The sequence below is a fragment of the Dipodomys merriami genome, unplaced genomic scaffold, assembly GCF_024711535.1.
Source record: "Dipodomys merriami isolate MVZ:Mamm:240054 unplaced genomic scaffold, mDipMer1.0.p SCAF_85, whole genome shotgun sequence".
NCBI lineage: Eukaryota > Metazoa > Chordata > Mammalia > Rodentia > Heteromyidae > Dipodomys > Dipodomys merriami.
The window spans coordinates 2,424,234-2,444,669 of NW_027206457.1; the positions used below are offsets into that span (position 1 = coordinate 2,424,234).

General features: G+C 46.4%; 1 protein-coding gene across 4 annotated transcripts in view; it reads right to left on the bottom strand.

Moving 5' to 3' along the window:
* Tent4b (terminal nucleotidyltransferase 4B) overlaps positions 1-6,166 on the bottom strand; it is a 61,667-nt gene extending 55,501 nt beyond the window's left edge. The window contains exons 1-2 of one of the 4 annotated variants that reach the window (XM_070011944.1): positions 6,059-6,166; positions 4,782-5,297 (exon numbers count right to left, since the gene is read on the bottom strand). In XM_070011944.1, coding sequence (XP_069868045.1) covers positions 4,782-5,179 — 398 coding nt within the window. In that variant the 5' untranslated portion in view covers positions 5,180-5,297; positions 6,059-6,166. Of the gene's footprint in view, positions 1-4,781; positions 5,455-6,058 lie in introns of those variants that run through there. The other 3 variants (XM_070011941.1, XM_070011943.1, XM_070011940.1) reach the window with 3 other exon arrangements.
* Positions 6,167-20,436: the final 14,270 nt, after the last annotated feature.

Sequence of the window (20,436 nt, forward strand, 5' to 3'; positions counted from 1 at the left end):
AACTTTCCCACCTGAGCTAGCTTCGAACTACAATCCTCAGATCTTAGCCTCTCAAGTAGCTAGAGTTACAGGCATGAGCCACTGGCACCAACATCAAAGACTTTTCATGGAAGATAGGAATCATGGAATGACAGTACTTCAGCTGAAACAGTATACCATATTTTGGTAAATTCTGAAATAAGAATTCTAGTCTAGTGCTAGAATATTCTCAAAAGCACATTTCTGTTCAAATCCATTTAAATGTGGGTGGTTGCTTTGGAGCCCACAGTAACACAGATGACATTGTAGTAATTGAGCCACAGGCTAGTGCTGAAGATAACCACCATCATCATGGGCTTACTATGACTGCAGTGAAGTCCTCCAAATCCCAGCCCCTGCCACTTCCTTCCTTCTTCCTCAGTATCACTCTATCTTCTGCCCCAAACCACTAGTCCTTTCAGCCCTGACTTTCAATAATAACACATTTCCCCAGTTGCTCATGCTCAAAGCTGTAGTGTGATTAGTACATCTACTAAAGGAGTCAGATCTTTTCTTTTGTAAACCTCACATCTACTCTTTCTCCTTCCACTCCCATTTCCTATCATCTTAGGTCAAGATTATTCCTTAAATAAAAGTTTCCAGGACTACAAATGTAGCTTAATGGTAAAGTGGCAATTACCTAGCATGCACAAAGCCCTGGGTTCAACTCTTATCACAAAACAAAAAACCTTAGGTGTTAGATATTCCATTGAGATCTTGACCTTCCCTCAGACAAATTTTTTACTCCAAAACATTATTGTGAACAAGTCATCAAAGCCTAGACAAACCAACTATAGATCTTTAAGTACAGGAAGCCAAAACCTGTCCTCATGAGCTTGGACAAGCTCATGAGGACCTTCCTTGAAAGCTTCTGGGACTCAGGGCTCTGCCTATCTGTTCATAATGGCTTGCTTCTATGGACAAGCAGGCAGATACATCCTACACTATTCCACAGCCAACCCTTGAGAGGAATGAAGACTAAAAAAAGTTTGAAATAAACTATCCTGTTTCAAATATAAATAATCAATTAATAAACAAGCAGGGTTTCTTTCCATTTAGATGTTTTTTGAGGCCTGGACACTGTCTCTGAGCTCTTTTGCTCAAGGCTAGTGCTCTACCACTTTGAGCCACAACACCACTTCCAGATTTTTTAACTGGAGATAAGAGTCTCACAGACTCTCCTGACTGCACTGGCTTTGAACCGCATCCTCAGATCTCAGCCTCCTGAGTAGCGATGAATGCAAGTATGAACCACCAGTGCCCAGCTATGCTGTGCTTTTTTATGCTATTATGAATAAAATTGTTTTAACTTTAAAAATAAAAACATAAAATAAATGGAATGCAAACAAACTTTCCATAGTTTCCCACAGAAAAAGTGAACCCATTTCTTTCATTTGAAAGAAAATTATAAAGACTTTAGGATGAAATCCAAGTATTTTAGTGTACATTAAAGAAATTTCTAAGCTGGGTGGTGGTGGCTCACATTTATAGTCCTACTATTGAGGAGGCTAAAATCTGAGGATCACAGTTCAAAGCCAGCTGAGACAGGAAAGTCCTTGAAACTTTCCTAAATAATCAGGAAAAACAAAAAACAAAAAAAAAGCTTAAGTGGAGCTGTGAGTCAAGTGATACAGCACTAGCCTTCAGACTCCCAGTTCAAGCCCAGGGCAGGTGGATGGAAGGAAAGGAAGAAGGGTGAAAGGAAGGAGGAAGGTGGGGGGAAGGAGAAGAGAGGAGGAGTAGGAGATATTTCTTTTTTCTTTTTCTTTTTTTGGTCGTGGGGCTTGAACTCTGGGCCTGAGTGCTGTCCCTCAGCTCTTCAGCTCAAGGCTAGCACTCTACCACTTGAGCTACAGCACCACTTCCGGTTTTCTGGTGGTTTATTGGAGATAAGAGTTTCATGGACTTTCCTGCCCAGGCTGGCTTTGAACCAAGATCCTCAGATCTCAGCCTCCTGAGTAGCTAGGATTACAGGCGTGAACCACCAGCGCCTGGCTGAGATATTTCTATCTAGTGGGTAAGAGGGAACATTTACCTATAAAGAAAAAGGCAGTTTGCTCTATAGAACATGAAGCAAGTACTTAAAGAGTTAAGAAAGAACAACAAAAAAAAATCTAGAAGTTGGGAATGGAAGAAGACAGGATTTTGTGCCATGCTTCAAAGGTGAGTTGTGGGATAAGTCATCCATCAACCAGTTTTGGCTGATTCAGATACCACCAAGACATAAGCAAGTAGCTCTAGTCTACTTTTCACACTTTGTCCCACCTTCTCACATCTAACTAAGCCAACTCAGATGCCAGGAACCATGCATAATTTGTTAGTCTATTAGCAAAGGATCAGTTACAGCCTAAGAAAACAGAAAATGTGGAAAACGATTTTACTATGTATAGTGTCAAGCAACAAAACACTGAGGTATGCTCTGAATTCAGATTGTTTAAATGCCTGTATAAAAAGCAGCAAAGCTTCCTTCAAAGTTAAGAAATAAGGAGTTCTAAGTCAAAACTAGAATCATTAAGCATCCACAGGCTCTTAAAAAAAAAAAACACTTAGGCAATGCTTAATACAGTTTTTGAAACTAGGTCTCAGAATGAATTTTTTTTACTTAACACTGACATCTTCTTTAGAAGCAGAACGGGCAGCCATTAAAAACAGGTTTACAAGCTGGACACTGGTAGCTTACACCTGTATTCCTAGCTATTCAGGAGGCTGAGATCTAAGGATTGGGGTTTGAAGCCAGCCCAAGCTGGACACAAGTCCATGAGACTCTTACCTCCAATTAGCTACCAAAAAAGAAAAAAAAAAAAAAAAGCTGCAGCTAGAAATGGAGCTGTGGCTCAAGTAGTACAGTGCTAGCTAGCCTTGAGCAAAAAAGCTCAGGGCCAGCACCCAGATCTTGAGTTCAAGCCCCAGAACTGGTAAGCGTGCGCATGCACACGCACGCACGCACGCACGCACGCACGCACACACACACACACACAGAACAGGTTTACAATCAGTTTTTAAACCATAATCCCTCTGGGAAATGAAAATTCCTCTCCTAATCCCTTACAGGACAATATACTATTTGAATAAAATACAAGGACATTCTTCTCTTACAGAAATTCAAATGTTTTACAGTATCCTTTACATTAAAAAGCAATTTCTAATTTATCAAAAAAGCAACAGCCAGAACTTTGGATTTATAATGAATCCTTTCTAAAAACATATGTAATGAGGCTTTAGTAAAATGCAATTAAGGAACTTCAATGTTTTAGTTGACCCTGATTCCTTAACTGGAGCTTATTCCTGTAAAAAGGAAATACCAGAACCCCAATGCATCAGTTTGCCTGTCACTAAACCACAGGTTTATACTTCAAATTGGAAATGCTAACAGGACGGAACCACAAGCCCTTAATAAAGTGTGATGACCATGGAGAGCGCCCTTGAAGCTGAGCACCAGAGGACTCAAGCCTGAGGATACCCCTCTAGAAAGTGAAGGCAGATCAGACACATTCCCCTGCACCATCCTCAAACACACCACTGAACTTTCCCTAAAAGGTGGGAGCTGAAATCGCACAGAGCAGACACTAACCCACTAGTAGCAGCTGGCGCCCACCAACTCATTTTACCTAGACCTTCAAAAAAGTCCACTTGGGACAGATCTGAATGGGTGAATCTAAGAAAAGGTTCACAAAGGAAAATTGGTGGTTTCATTTGTGTACTCTGGCCCTCAACATAAAACAGAATTTGAAAAGCAATGTGAAAGCCAGTTTTTCAAATTCAAATTACACACATACATACCATGATCCAAAAGCATTACTTCTCCACCACCACCACCACCACTACCACAAAATAGACTCAATAACCCAATCCAGCAAAGGGGCTCTTCCAGAAGGGAATTCTAGCTGGAAACATTCCCAGCTTATGTACATAATTCACTAGGGGTCAGGTAAGATTCCATTTTGTAAGAGCTGAACTTTAAACACAAAATGAGTGGTGCAATATTCACTCATTAACATAGCCCTAAAAAGAAAGCACTGATGCCTTTGCTTGACAACTTTACCTTGAGAAGTCACTGTCCACCATGAACTCTTGGAAAGTTCTATCAGGGCTCAGAAGAGCTCTCCAACACCAAGCCTTAACTTAGTTAATATATATTATATAAACATGCTTTATATATACATATATATATTTAATAAAAGTATAAAAAAAAAGACTGAAGGGTCAAGAGCAGGCAATGCCTTTCAGGGCTAACGAGATTCCAGTCTGCGATTGGGGGAGGGGGGAGGAGCATTCTGGATGCTTCTATTCTTGGCAAGGAAAGCACCTCCAGGTCCTGAACCATCCAAAGGAACGCTCTTAGGAAATGGGTGATCTGTCTGTGCTAAGGAACGGGTGTAATGAGTCAAAGGTGTAGAGGCTGGAGAGCACGGAGGGGCAGCAGGTTAGACTATGGGGGATGGGCGGCGTGAGTGGATAGTTCTGGGGGGTCGGGGGGAGGGAGGTGTGGACGATTGGAGGGAGGAGAAGGAAGGTGTGAATGACTAAGGCAGGGCAGGGGAGGATGTGGATGGTGAGGGCCCAAGAAGGCGTGGATGGCTGGGGGATGGTAGAAGGGCCCTGGGTCTCCCAGACACCGGCGGCAGCGGCGGCGGCGGCGGCGGCAGCATCGCTGGCTGGCCGTGGGGGTGGCCTCGGAGGGGCGCCCCCACCCCCTCTGTGGGCGTGTGCTCGGCTGCGCGTGTGCACCAGCCCCGCCAGCAGGCCGCAGGGCCAGCACTCACCCCACGACTCCCTGGTTGTAGTTCCTCCGCTTCCACGGGGTACCGCTATACACACCCCCGCTGCCGTCCGCCCGGCCGCCCCCGGAGGCGCGCCCTCCGCTGGGCTGCAGTAGGCTGTAGTTGAGTCCGTAGGTGCTGGCCTTGTTGTCGCGCTTCCTCTTGTTGCTGCTGCCAGACGCCTGATCGGCGGGCTCGGGGGCGGGGAGGGCGGCTGAGGGGTGCGGGGACGAAGAGGCCGAGGGGGACGAGGAGGCCGAGGGGCCCGCTGCAGCCCGGCGGGCCCAGGCCGCGGGCTGGTGGTGGTTGTTGTTGTTGTTGGTCGTCTCCAGGGGCAGGAAGTCCCGCTGGTCCGCGGGCTGCGCGTGGCCGCCCAGCAGGCGTTCCCCGGAGCGGTACATGCCGGCAGGGGCCGGGGCCGGGGCCGCGCCGCCGGGGCTGCCGGTGCTGCTGCCGCTCCCGCCTGTGGCCGTGCTGCTGCCTCCGCCGCCGCCGCCGCCGCCGCCGCTCGCGCCGCCGCTGCTGTGACAGTGGTGGTTGAAGTAGAGGTTCCTCAGCCCCTGGGTCGTCTCCCAGATCTGCATCCACAGACTGTTGGACGGTCCGAGCTGCTCTGGCTGGAACCAGGCGATCCTCGGATCCATCAAACGGCGGCGGCCGCTGCCCCCGCCCCTCCCGGCCTCCCGCAGGGCCGCCGCCGCCGCCGCCGCCGCCTCAGGCGCACGCCCGGCCTCGGCTACCGCTGCTGCTGCCGCTGCTGCTGCCGCTCGGGGCCGGCCGCGGGTGGCGCGGTCGCGCAGGGGGCCCGGCCGGCGCCGGCGGCGTCGCTCCCGCCTTCGGGGGCTCCGCGGGCCCTCCCCCCCTCCCTCCGCCCCTCCGCCGAGCCCCTGTCACTGGGGTCCCCGTGCAAATGGCGGCGGCGGCGGCGGCTGTGGGGAAGGGCGAGCGGCGGCGGCAGCGGCGGCGGCGGCGGCGGCAGCGGCAGCGGCGGCGGCGGCGGCGGCGGCGGCGGCGGCGGCAGCGGCGGCGGCGGCGGCAGGACGCGCCTGCTCCGTAGCGTCCTCGCTGCTCCGGGCCCGGGGGCGGAGCCTTGGACGGCCCCGCCCCTCGCTCCGCCCCAGCCCCGCCCTCCCGTCGGCCGCCGCGCTCCGCCTGCCCCGCCCCGCCCCGCCACCGCTCGCCCCGCACCCCGAGGCCGCGCCGTGCGTCAGAGGCCGCGGCGGGCGCGGCGGAGCCACAACCGCCCGGCCCAACCGTTCCCGCGCCGGAGCCGCACGTACCTGGGTGTCCGAGCGCCTCTGACGCGCGCGCGGCCGCCCGGCTCCGCTTGTTGCCCACTGAGACGGCGGAGGCCGCACGAGGTCGCCGCCAGCTCCGCGGGGAAGAGGCCGTGGGCGGTGCCGTCCCGCCCCTGCCCCTCCCCGTCGCCTCCCCCAGTCGGCGGCCTCCGGGACTCCCGGCGGCCCGCCCCGGCCGTCCGGCCTGCCTGCCGGCCTGCCCGCTCGCCCGCCTGCGCACTTTTCCCGGTAGGGTGGGGACACGCCCCCTGAGGGGAACACCGCGTCCCTGCGCCCCACCCGCGCCGGGGTCCCGCGCGCACGCGGCTGCGCAGGTCCTCGCAGCCCCCCCACGCCCCGCCCCGCGGCGCCCTGGCCGGGGGGCGCGAGCCGCCGCCTGGCGTGCGGGCTCTGCGCACCCCGCCGGGGCCTGCGGGCGCCGGGGCCCGCCTGCGCGGCGGCGCGCGCCTCTGCCTTCCCGCGGGGGAGGCGGGCACCCCTCGCCGCACACACCTGTCCGCGCACACACGCAGCCCGTAAAGACACCGCGGCTCCCTGTACGCGCACCCACGGCCCTTTTGGTAAAGTGACCATTTTGTACCTTCCCAGAAGGTGGTGGTTTGGCTGTCTCTTTCCAATCCTTGGGGGGGGGGGGGGGGTGAGAAATAGGACATTTCAGTGTTAAAAATCGTTGAGAAGAAAGAAGAGTGGCATATTTCACATGTGCCTTTCAGTTCGGTGTAAATTCCAGAACGAATCCTTGGCACTTAATGTCGGCTTTCGAGTTCCAAAACTCAGTATCCTAGAAGGTTTGGGTAGGGTTGTTTTTGTTCTGTTTGAGTGGGGTAATGGGAAGGATGAAAAGCTATCAATGAAATGTTTTTTTTTTTTTTCTTCTTGAAAGAATACCATGGCAATAAATGAAAAGACAGCCCTTCAGAATTTTAGTTCATCTTATTTCTTAATTGCTGTTGCTTTACTAGAAATCAGTAAAAGATTTAGTCAAAATAAGAATTGCACACCTAGGAAGACCTTGTTTTGTTTTGTTTTTGCTGAACCAGTAAAAGTATAGAATAACACTTGAGGGCTGGGAATGTGGCCTAGTTGTAAAATGTTTGCCTAGCATGCATGAAGCCCTAGGTTCAATTCCTCAGTACCATATGAACAGAAAAAGGCAGAAGTGGTGCTGGGGCTCAAGTGGTAGAGTGCTAGCCTTGAGCAAAAGAAGCTCAGGGACAGGGCCCAGGCCCTTAGTTCAAGCCCCAGGACTAGCAAAAAAAAGAAAGAAATGGTGCTTGATGGCTGGGAATGTGGCTTAGTGGTAGAGTGCTTACTTGGCACACATGAAGCCCTGGGTTCAATTCCTTAGTACCACATAAACAGAAAAGGCCTGAACTGGTGCTGTGGCTCAAAGTGGTAGAGTGCTGGCCTTGAGCAAAAGAAGGCTTAGGGACAGTGCCCAGGCCTTGAGGTCAAGCACCAGGACTGGCAATAAAATAACATAAAAATAAATAAGAAACAAAAAAAAAGAAATGTCATTTGATGACTTCAAACTTGTTTTAAAAATTCATACAGGGGCTGGGAAGGTGGCTTAGTGGTAGAGCGCTTGCCTTGCATGCCTGAGGCCCTGGGTTGGATTCCTCAGCACCACATAAGCAAAAAGAAACAAGCCGGAAGTGGCGCTGTGGCTCAAGCGGTAGAGCACTAGCCTTGAGCTGAAGAGCTGAGGGACAGCACCCAGGCCCAGAGTTCAGGCCCCACAACCGGACCCAAAAAAAAAAAATTCATACAGGAAAAATGAAAGGCCCTCAAAACTAATATTGCCTACACCCCACCATCTAGAAATACCCACTGTGAAGACTGTGAAACATTCTTGCCGAAATTTCTCCATGCACATACACATGTAAAAATACAAGCACATAATTATATGTCTATTCATGTATTTTTTCAAATGTACAGTAACACACAGCCAGCCTAACACTGATACACACACACACACACACACACACACACACACACACACACACACACACACACACACACACACACACACACACACACACACACACACACACACACACACACACACACACACACACACACACACAGAGGCTACTCCTAGCTGCTCTGGAAGCTGGATTGGAGTTCGAAGACAGCCCAGGCAGAAAAATCTCTAACTCATGTCCAAATAGCCAGTAAAAAAGCCAAAAGTGGCACTGTGGCTCAACTGGTACAGTGCACCCTTAAGAGAAAAAGCCAGGTGAAAATTGAGCCCTCAGTTCAAGCACCAGTACTAGCACAAATGAAATTAAAAATAAGACTAAAAAAAGTACTTAAAGTTAGTGCACGCCAGAAATAATTTTTTTAATAGTTGACGGCTTTTTTCTTAGACAATAGTAAGAACTGTTCAAGTATTGTCAAGTGATAAAGTGAGTGAACATAATAAATTTTGTAAAAATGTAAATGCTGGCTGAAAGCAGCAAGGAATGCTGACTGGCCCAGGCTGTGACCTTCCCCATGGTTCAAAGCATTCTGCAAATCTTGGTGTCAGTGGTCTAGGCAGAGCTCAGGTAATTGCTTTAGAGGAGGTAAACAATCAACCAGGGCCTTTGGCTGCCTTCCATGAATTTACTGTCTCAATTGGGGAAGGGAAAAAAAGGTGAATATTTAAACTCAAACTACAATTCATTCAGTTAATTTAAGAACTATACTTTGGACCATTATTATAGCGTCATTTTGAGGCTATAGCAGTGTACCTTGAAGCCTAGGTCCCCTTAATAGACCTTGTATTCTAGTAGCTAAGACAAACAAGTACATCAGCCACACAGTGAGAATGCTTCGAAGGGAAAGCTTGCAAGCTAAAGGAAAATGACAGCACACTATTTTTAGAAGGACTAATCAGGGAAGGCTGCTCTGAGGAAGTGATATTTGAGCAGGGACATAAGTGACCAAATTGGCCATGCCCATCTAAGGAATGATCCATGAGATGGGAGCACCAAGTCCAAAGGCCCTGGGGCAGAAATACACTTTGTACACAAGGCAGTAAGGCAATGGAATTAGTGTGGACTGTGTGTCATGATACAAAATCATAAAGTATGTCTTCTGGAAGATTCCTTTAAAAATCATCCAGCCCAAAGGCAAACACATGGGTATTTTATATACAAAAAAATGTTCCTGTTGCAGGGCACTGGTGGCTCATGCTTGTGTTCTAGCTACTCAAGAGTCTGAGATTTGAAGATTATGGTGTGAAGCCAGCCTGGGCAGGGGAAGTGGGTGAGACTCCTATCTCCAACCAGCACAAAAGCTGGAAGTGGAGGTGTGACTTAAGTGGTAGAGCACCACCCTTGAGCAAAAAAGCTAAAGGGTAGTGCCCAGGCCCTGAGTTCAAGCCCCTATACTGGCACAAATGAAATATTTTCTGTTTTCCATGTTCTTGTTCCTATGGGAGAAAATAAGGAGTTGATGATCTGAACTTGCAAGATGCACTAAAACACCAAAGTTCTACTCAGAAAAAAATTAAGTAGAGAAATGAGAAGAAAATCATCCAAGAATCACACAAATTTAAATGTTTTCTTTGATCTATAACAAGAACAAAAGAAGAATTTTACATACAAACTGGCACATGGTAGTAATACCATTAATATTTTTCATTATAACTGAAGCTTTGTCAGTGATTAACCTTCTCTGAAGTTAACCAGTAACAATAGTTCAATAGTAATTGGTATAGTTCTTCTCTGTTTAGGTTATGAAGCTTCCAGGTCTCAACTACATTGGCCTTAGGCCACACTTACAAAGTTTCACTCTTTTACTCAAATATACATCATTGTATCATGTTATTTTTCTCCTTCATAAATACAAAGCAATTCCAGGTATAGAAGTACATATACAAAAGAGATTCCAGGGGTAGAAATCTTTTTCTCAGTGGAACTTCAAAATAATAGTGTAGAAGCAAGTATGTTATTCAAGATAGTCCATTTTTTTCATTCTTACTGTTTTAGAAATGAAATTACTCAGATTGAGTGCCACTGGAAGGTCTTTGTACATATTGTGGTTAATTCTATATATCAGCTGGAACACAGGATGTCCATATTACATGTTATTTCTGAGTGTGGCTGGCAAGGTATTCTGAATGAGAGTGGCATTTGAATCAGTGACCTAGAAAGCAGATTTTCCTCCCAATGTAGCCAGACACCAAACCACCCCATCAACTAATTCACTGAAAGCCTGAATAGATTTAAAAAAAAAAAAAAAAGCTCAAGAAGGGGAAATTGCTGCCTGCCTGCCCAGCAGGGACTATAGGGTTCTCCTGGCCTTCAGTTCACAGGCCCATACCACCAGCTTTCCTGGCATCCAGTTTGCAGACTAAAGATCATGGGACCTTTTGGTTTTCATCCACAAGTTAACCAATCCTACCTTATTTTCTTGGAGAATCTTAACATAAATTTTGGTCCTAGGAGGGGTTCTATGATGAGCAGAATATGCACACTGTTTTGTTGTCCTACTTTAAAAAGGGGGGCCAGGTGGGAGGAAGTTAGGTCATAGGCAGCATGCCGTAATCAGATGAATCAGATGAATCTGCCTCACTTTTACTTCCTGGCTACCTTAAGGTGAGCAGCTTTGTTGTAGTATATGCTACCACTACATTGTACTGCCTCTCCATAGACTTACAATGGATAAGCCAACTGAACAGGAGCTAAAACTTCTGAAATCTTAGGCTAAAAGTCTCCTTAATGCTGAAAAAAGGATATAGGTAACTAGAGATGTACAAGTTGAAAACGAACTTTACAACTTGGGTGGAGGGGGGAGGAAAAACAAAGGAGGAGGAGGTAACAATGCTCAATAGGAAATGTATTCATTACCTTATGTAACTGTAACTCCTCTACTGTATCTTTACAATAAAAAATACAAACAAAAAATATAAAAGAAAAGGTTGATTCTAGCCAGACTCTGGTGGCTCATGCCTATAATCCTAGCTACTCACGAGGCTGAAATCTGAGAATTGAGGTTTGAAGGCAAAAAGTCAGAAGTGGAGGTGTGGCTCAAGTGTTAGAGTGTTGGTCTTGGGGGGGGGGGGGGAATAAAAAAAGCCAAGCAAGAATTCAAGTCCCTGAGTTCAAAACTCAGTACTGGCACACATACAAAAAAGAAAGTAAGAGGGCTGGGAAGGTGGCTCAGTGGTAGAGTGCTTGCCTTGCATGCATGAGGCCCTGGATTCAATAAAGCCAGAAGTGGTGCTGTGGCTCAAGTGGTAGAGCACTAGCCTTGAGCTGAAGAGCTGAGGAACAGCACCCAGGCCCAGAGTTCAGGCCTCATGACCGACCAAAAAAAAAAAAAAAAAAAGGAAAGAAGAAGGACAGAAGAGTCTCATGAGTTTTCTAAATTGGTTCCAAAGTTTTACGAATCAATTTATAATATAGTTAGATATAAAAATGCTAGTGATGGGCTGGGAATGTGGCTTAATGGTAGAGTGCTTACCTAGCATTCATGAAGCCCTGGGTTCAGTTCCTTAGTACCACATAAACAGAAAAAGCCAGAAGTGGCACTGTGGCTCAAGTGGTAGAGTGCTGGCCTTGAACAAAAGAAGTTCAGGGATAGAGCGCAGGCCCTGAGTTCAAGCCCAGGACTGGCAAAAAAAAAAAACAAAACTTAAAAGATGCCAGATGATGGTTTCAAGATGTGCCTTGAAAGAGACTCGTGTTATGCAACAACAGGGCTGAGATTGCTGAAAATCAAACACAGAATCTCATCCTGTGCCTGGCTGAGCAAATTGAATTCCCAGCACCCCAGTGCTATTATTGTTGTAAAAGTGGAGTCACTGGAGTTTAGTTTATAATAGATTTGTGTAGAGAAACCCTGATAAGGGATATCAAGCTCCTAAATTGTGTTGTGTCTTCATTATCAGCAGAAAAGAAATCCCCCTATCCCCATCCCATGTGAAAGCAGCTACACACACACACACACACACACACACACACACACACACACACACACACACACACACACACACACACACACACACACACACACACACACACACACACACACACACACACACACACACACACACCTGCATGCCTGAGGAAGCTGTCATGGCCTCCCTGAGGCAGTTGCTAGGCAATATACCACTGACTCTCCTTGGGACCTCTCCCTCTGCTTCAAGCTTTTTTTTTTTTTTTTTTTGGTCAGTTGTGAGGCCTGAACTCTGGGCCTCAGCACTGTCCCTCAGATCTTCAGCTCAAGGCTAGCGCTCTACCACTTGAGCCACTGCACCACTGCTTATGTGGTGCTGAGGAATCGAACCCAGGGCCTCATGCATGCAAGGCAAGCACTCTACCACTGAGCCATCTTCCCAGCCCCATGCTTCAAGCTTTTAACTAGACTCAAGTCCCTGCAGGCTGGTAAAGCAAAGTACAAAGTGTGAGCTGTGAGGAGGTATGCTACATTACAAAAGAATCGCTTGACTTTTCTAATTTATACAAATGGAGGAGCATGTATGGGAAAGGATATTCAAGGTATGGGATAATGGCAAAAGGAGCATGAAATTGGATCAGGATGGAATTATTTATATGGGTTCATTTGTGTGTGTGTGTGTGTGTGTGTGTGTGTGTGCGCGCGCGCGCGTGCGCGCTTGTGCACGCGCATGTCAGTCCTGGGGCTTGAACTAAGGGCCTGAGAACTGTCCCTGAGCTTTTTTCTTTCTTTCTTTTTTTTGCAAGGGGGGGGGAGTATTTTTCATTATTTTTTTTTCTTATTGAAATGTCCCTGAGCTTTTGTGCTCAAGACTACACTCTACAACTTGCAGAACTTCCAACTTCTTGGTTGTTAATTGGACATAGTCTCATGAACTTTTCTGCCTGGGCTGACTTCAAACTGTGATAGTCAGAACTCAGTCTCCTGAGTAGCTAGAATTACAGGCATGAGCACCTGGCTTGATATGGGTTCATTAACCAGAGATTTTGCCATCAATGTAGCATCTTGGGTTTAGAAAATGTTGTAATAAGCCAGGCATCGGTGGCTCACACCTGTAATCCTAGCTACTCAGGAAGCTGAGATCTGATGATCACGGTTCAAAGCCAGCCTAGGCAGAAAAGTCTGTCAGATACTTATCTCCAGTTAACCACCAGAAAACCGAAAGTGGCACTGTGGCTCAAGTGTTAGAGCACTCGCCTTGAACTGAAGAGCTCAGGGACAGAGACCAGGCCCCAAGTTCAAGCCCCAGGACCGACAAAAAAAAAAAAAAAAAAAAAAAAAAAGAACAGAAAAGAAAGTAATTGTTTGGTAGGTTGGCTTAAACATAGACCAAAGCCAGGTGCCAGTGGTTCATGCCTATAATCCTAGCTGCTGTAACCCTAGCTACTCAAGAGGTTGAGATCCAGAGGATCACAATTTGAAGTCAGCCTGGGCAGAAAGTCAACGAGACCCATCTCCCATATAACCAGCAAAAAGCTGGACTAGAGATGTGGATCAGGTGCTAGAGTGCCATACAAGCAAGTCAAGTGAGCTCTAAGCCCCTAATTTCTCAGAACAGAAAGAAACATACACAAGCAGGGGCATAAAATATGGCCCAGATTGAGCACATTGCAAAGGCCCTATCTTTGTTTAGTATAGAGGAAAAGATTCAAAAGTTTAGAGAGATTGGAATGGTTTGGTAAACCCATGCATACTAGAAGGGTGCAAAAGATATATCTTTCACCAATATTGTGAGAAATAAATCTGGGGGGAGCCCAGCATCCTCAAGGTGCTGTGGGATTGCTCCTCTGAGGAACAGACCTCACATATGGAACTGTGGTCGCAGAATTAAGAAAAAGACTGTGCAGGTAATTTTGGCCCATGACTCGCTGAGTCAGGATGGACTTGGTTACCTGCAGAATCAGGCAGCAGTAAGAATAGCCTAATTCATGCAGGCCTTTGGTATTGGCTGGTTGACCACAGAGTTTCTAGAAGAGATAGGATGACTACTAGAGTCTCACTTGATCTGTATAAGCAAAAAAGCTCTGGGTCAAGTGAACAAGTCTAACCTGAATAATAATAATAATTTAAAAAAAAAAAAACGGAATCATAACTGTTCACAGGGTGTTGGATTACAGGCTGACACACGTAATCCTAGCTACTTAGGAAGCTGAGATCTGAGGATTACCATTAGAAGCCGACCCAGGACGGAAAGCCAAAGATTCTTATCCCCAATTAACCAGCAAAAAGCCAGAAGTGGAATGCGGCTAAAAGAAGTAGAGCACCAGCCTTCAGCAGACAAAGCCAAGTGTAAGTGAGAGGCCTATAGTTCAAGATCCAGTATTGGCATGTAAACACGCAAAGGGAAGAATCATAATTCCTCAGTGAATTTCCAAATTTCAGCCAGTTTACAAACCTAGAGATCCTCTAATGAGAGGACTGGCCCCCTTAAGGAAAGATCCCAGTACTACTGAGAATTTGCACTATTAAGTTTTCTCCCAGTCTTCCTCAAAGGGATCTATGGTCTTGTTCCAGGTTAGCCATGTGTTGAGATGAAGGGATAATCAGACGGTTCAGAAACTACCAGGAGCGAGTAAGCAGCTGACCTGATTCCAGTAAACCCACACATCACTGTGGCCCAATGGTGAAAGTAGGAGCTTCCATGGATCAGGTGACCCATGGACTTTGAACTCAAGGCTGAACCCATCTTGTGATTGTCACCATTCTAGAATGTATCATTGGAATAGATGTTCTCAATACCCAGCAGAATAGTCACATTATTATATTCACACCTGTGGGATGAGTGTTATTATGTAGAGAAAGGCCAAACTGAACCAGTTAGACCTGTCTCAAACTCGGAAAGTTGTAACCCAAAAGCAGTAACAAGATCCTGGAAGGACTGCAGAGTTCAGAGCCACCATCCATAATTGAAGGCTATAGAGGTGGTAGTCCCCACCATATCTTCACTCAGTATGCCTATTGGCCTGTATAGAAAACAGGTACATTGGGTTATCCAGGTGGCCACTCCATCTGCAGCTGCAATACCACCTGTGGTTCCTTTGCTTAACACATTCCTGGCACCTGCTAAGCAGTCACTGACTCAGCAGATGCTGTTTTCCCATCTGTCACCAAATCTCACCTTCACTGTTCTGCACAGAGCCCATGAACCCTCCAGCTCTATGCCATAGGGCACTTGGTCACTGTTTTTCTCCAGGAAATACCACACTGCTCTGATACCAATGACATTATGCTGATTGTACCTGGTAAGCAGAAGGGAGCAGCCACTTTGTCTTATTGGTAAGACATCTACATGTTGGAGGATAAAGAATAAATTTGAAGGGCTGGGAAGGTGGCTTAGTGGTAGAGTGCTTGCCTTGCATGCATGAGGCCCTGGGTTCAATTCCTCAGCACCATATAAGCAGAAGAAAACAAAAGCCTGAAGTGGCACTTGGCTCAAGTGGTAGAGCGCTAGCCTTGAGCTGAAGAGCTGAGGGACAGTGCCCAGGCCCAAAGTTCAGGCCTCATGACCGGACCCCCCCCCAAAAAAGAATAAATCTGAGGGACTGGGAATGTGGCTTAGTGATAGAGTGTTTGCCTAGCATGCATGAAGCCCTGGGTTTGACTCCTCAATACCACATAAACAGAAAAAGCCAGAAGTGGTACTGTAGCTCAATTGGTAGAGTACTTGTCTTGAGCAAAATGGAGCTCAGGGACAGTGCCCAAGCCCTGAGTTCAGGCCCCAGGACTGGCAAATAAATAAATCAGGAAATCAGAAATTTCCAAGGACTAGTGGTACAGGACCATCCCCTCTAAGGAGAGTAGGTTCTACATCCAGCCCCTCCTATAAGCAAAAAGGAGGCCTAACATCCAGAAGCAACATGTTCCTCACTTTAGTATGATATAACCCATTTGCCAAGAAACCCCCAAAAAGCTGCTGGCTTGAGTGATATCCAGGACAGGAGAAGGTGCTTCAGGCTGCCATGCTGGCTTTTCTGACACTTAGGTTATATGATCCTAGACATCCAATAGTGTTTGAGGAGTTGGCCAAAGATAAGAATGCTTTCTTTGAACAGGGTAGCAGTGGCTCACACTGTAATCCAGCTAACTCAACGAGGCTAAGATCTGAGGATCCCAGTTCAAAGCCAGTCTGGACAAGAAAATCCATGAGACTCTTCACCACCCAAAAGCCAGAAGTGGGGCTGGTAGAGCGCCAGCCTTGAGCAGGAAAGCTAAGGGACAGTGCCCAGGCCCTGAGTTCAAGCCCCAATACCATCTCAAAAATAAATAGATAAATACAGTTTTTAAAAAGAATGTCTGGGGGCTGGGAAGGTGGCTCAGTGGTAGAGTGCTTGCCTTGCATGCATGAGGCCCTGGGTTCGATTCCTTAGCACCACATAAGCAAAAAGAAAAAAGCTGGAAGTGGCGCTGTGGCTCAAGTGGTAGAGCGCTAGACTTGAGCTGAAGAGCTGAGGGACAGTGCCCAGGCCCAGAGTTCAGGCCCCCGACTGGCAAAAAAATAAAAAATAAAAAGAATGTCTGGGCACCAGTGGTTCACGCCTATAATCCTAGCCACTCAGGAAACTGAGATCTAAAGATTGCAGTTCAGTCAGCATGGGCAGAAAAGTCCAAGAGACTCCTATCTCAATAAAACTACTCAGAAAAAAGTTAGAAGTGGTGCTGTGGCTCAAGTGGTAGGGTGCTAGCCTTGAGCACAGAGAGACTTAGGGACAGAGCCCAGACTGAGTTCAAACCTCAGGACCAGCAAAACAAAAAAAAAAATGTTTTTGGAGGCATTGGCAATCCTACAATTGGTGATTTGTAGGATTTTTGAACAGCTCTTGGCCTACTACTGCTACTTTAGTGGATACTGCACACTTAACCATGGACAACCAAGTTATCATGTGACCTGAGCAGTTCTAACGGTATCCAACAGTATCCAACTATATCCAACTGTGTATCACCTGATACACCAAGCCATAAAGTCAGATGTGCACATAATTCATCATTAAATGGGAATAGTACATACATGATTGGGTCCAAGCAAGTCCCGAAGGCACAGGCAAGTTACAAAAAGCATAACTCAAATATCCATGGTCCCCATTCATGCTAGACTCCCTTCTTTCCCTCAGGCTGAACTTACAGCTTAGGAAGTTTCTTAGGATCATTGGACAGAGGAACTCTCAGGCTTGGTATACAGTAGGTTCTGTATAATACATGGGCATCACTTCTACATAACAGTTGCCACACTACAGACTCTCTAGAACATCCCTGCAGAACGTGGTAAAGAGAAATCTTCCCAGTGAGCAAAACTTTGGGCAGAGGAACCTGGTCATACAATGTGCTTAGAATGAAAAAAATTGCCAGATATGTATGCAACTATACACCAATTCATGGACTGTATTCAAGTATTTGCCTAAATGGTGAAGGATTTGGAAGGAATAAGATTAGAAAATTGGCAACAAGGGAGTCAGGTGGCACATGCCTATAATCCCAGCTACATAGGAGGCAGAGGCAGGAGGAGTTTGAGTTTGAGGCCCAGACAAAATTTGTGAGACTATGACTCAAAAGCCAAATGCAAACTTAAGGGCAGGGAGATTGAACACAAAAGGTTATGATCAAGGAAAGACTGTGACAAGGAAAAAGAAAAGATGAGATGGGTATATGGCCCTAGGTTCACCTGACTGATACATAGATGATATACATATAGAGATCATATATATATATACATATGCAATATATGATATATATGACATATGATACATAGACATATCTAATGTATACGTATATATAATATATATCATATATGTGTGAACAAGTGGGAAGGCCAAGAATTCCAATAGCACAGCACGGCCTAACAGTAGTACAAAAGCTACAGAATAAACAAAGTGCCAAAAAATTGGCGATCAATTTGTAAAAAGTCCACACCTTTTTTTTTTTTTCCAGATTCAAGCTTTCATTGGGCCATTAAAAAAACTCCTTCTTATTCTGTGTTTTGTATTATTTTGTTCTGCTTCATTTTTTTTTGCAGTGCTAGAGAGCAAATCCAGGGCCTTGCTCACGCAAAGCATGTGCTCCACCACTGAGCTTCAGGAAGAAGTGTCCTCAACCAAGGCCATGCCAGGAAGGTGATGGAAACATTTCTATTTTGGGCAATGTCACTCCTTCCTTCTCTTTTCCCCAGCAACTCCTCTCATCCCAATGCACTAGTTGTATAGTTCATTTTCCACATAGTGTATACTGAATACCATGACTGCATTTGTTCGCCCTTCTTCCCTCCCTTTCTGTGTCCCCCCTCCACTCACCTCTAAAAAGTAAAAAAAAAAAAAAAAAAAAAAAAAGCAAAAACAAACAACAACATAAAAATCTATATTTCTATTTCCTGGAATTAATTTCAACAAATAGTAGTTTACATGTCCAGAAGAATTCCTCTTCTAAGGGTTTTCTCCTTTAGTCTAACTGTTGGTGTCGCATGCCTTTAAATGGTCCAAATGTAGCGAGGCCATTTCCAAAGACAAAGCTCTCCATAAATGTCAAAGTCTCACTCTGGAATACTTTCTTGCTGCAGCCTACAAAATTTTAAATGTAGTCAAAACATGTTTCTCAAAGGAAAAGAACTTTCTCATGAAAAGAACTTTCCAAAGCCAAGCCCACCCTGGCTCTTGATTCATGTTGAAACTCACCTTCTAGTTTATGTCTAGAAAACAAGACAGACCTTCCTGTCCCACTTATGTTCAAACAATCCAACTGGCTTTGTTTTATATCCACATTGTATAAATCCACTCAGGGATTTCAGTATGTAAGGCCTTTGGCCTAAGCCACATAAAGAATGGAGTCATCATTTAGTGAAACGTGGAAGACAGCTGGAAAAATGGCTGCCTGCTCCCTTGACTCCTGCCTTCTGACCCCTCTGCCTCCCTTCCCCCAACCTCCCTAATTCCCTGTCTCCTGCCCCCTACCTTTCTATACCCCTGCTCCTGATTCCTTGTCCTCCCAGGTACTAGCCTAGGCTCTTCAGTCCTTTCCCTCTGTGATCTAGGACTCTCTCCATGGAACTCATCCATTGCTCTCCCAGAACCAGATTTCACAATGTCATTTCCTTACAGTGTATAGTAAAACCAACTCTACATTTTTTGCCCTTCCTTCCCTTCCTTTCTCTCTCTCCTCTTAATGTTTTTTTTCTTTCTAATTCTTTCTTCCCTAATTCCCCAAAAACCATTTTAACAGCCATCTTCCCCATGTTACTAACCTTCCAGTGGCTTATACCAAAGTCCTTGACATCACCTTTCACATCTCTTCACTTGCCCGAGCACATCCCCCTGCCCCTGAGCAGATGCCAGCTGCTTCTTTCCAGGAAGGGCCCCACAACATGGGGTCCAAGCCACCATGGCTTCTTATAGAGTTATAGACTTTATTCCACCCACCTGCCTCCTCTCACCTCAGCAACAAAGTGATCCTCAGCAAGTTCAGCCAGCAGGCTCTCTCCTCTGTTCCAAGTGTCCTGACAGCTGTGGGTTAAGTTTAGCGATGCATCACAGGCTCACACCTGCTGTAATCCTTGCTTTTTAGGAGGCTAAGATCTGAGAATCTCCATTTGAAGGAGCCCAGACAGAAAAGTCTCTCTTATCTCAAAAAAAAAAAAAAAAAGTAAGCCAAGTGCCAATGGTTCATGCCTGTAATCAATCCTAGCTACTCAGGAGACTGAGATCTGATAATCATGGTTCAAAGCCAGCTGGAGACCGGAAAGTCCCTGAGACTCTTATCTCCAATTAGCCACCAGAAAACTGGAAGTGGAGCTGTGACTCAAAGTGGTAGAGTGTTAACCTTGAGCAAAAAAAGCTCAGGGACAGCATCAAGGCCCTGAGTTAAAGCCCCGTGACCGGAAAAAAAAAGTGGAGGCCCTGTGACTCAAGTGGTAGAGTTCCCTGCCTGGAGTGAAAACCACAAGGCCCTTCCAGATGCTGATGGCCATGCCTGTAATCTTAGCTACTCAGGAGGCTGAGATAGGATCATAGTTCAAAGCCAGTCCAGTGAAGAAAGTTATCTCCTATTTAAGCACCAAAAAAACTGTAAGTGAGGCTGTGGCTCAGGTAGTAGAACACTTTTGAGCAAAGAAGCTCAGGGACAGCATACAGGCCCCAAGTTCAAGCCCCATGACCAAAGAAGAAGAGGAGGAGGAGGAGGAAGAGGAAGAGGAAAAGGAGGAGGAGGAGGAAAAAGGAAAAGGAGGAGGAGAGGAAGAGAAAGAAAAGGAAGTGGAGGTGTGGCTTAAGTGATAGAGTTCCTCAGAGAACTCAGTTCACTCAGGGGCAGTGCCTAGGCTCTGAGTTCAAGCTCCAGGACCAGTGCTTGTGTGCATACACACACACACACATACACACACACACATACACAAGAGCACAAGGTCTTGAGTTCAAGTCTCAATGCTGGCACCA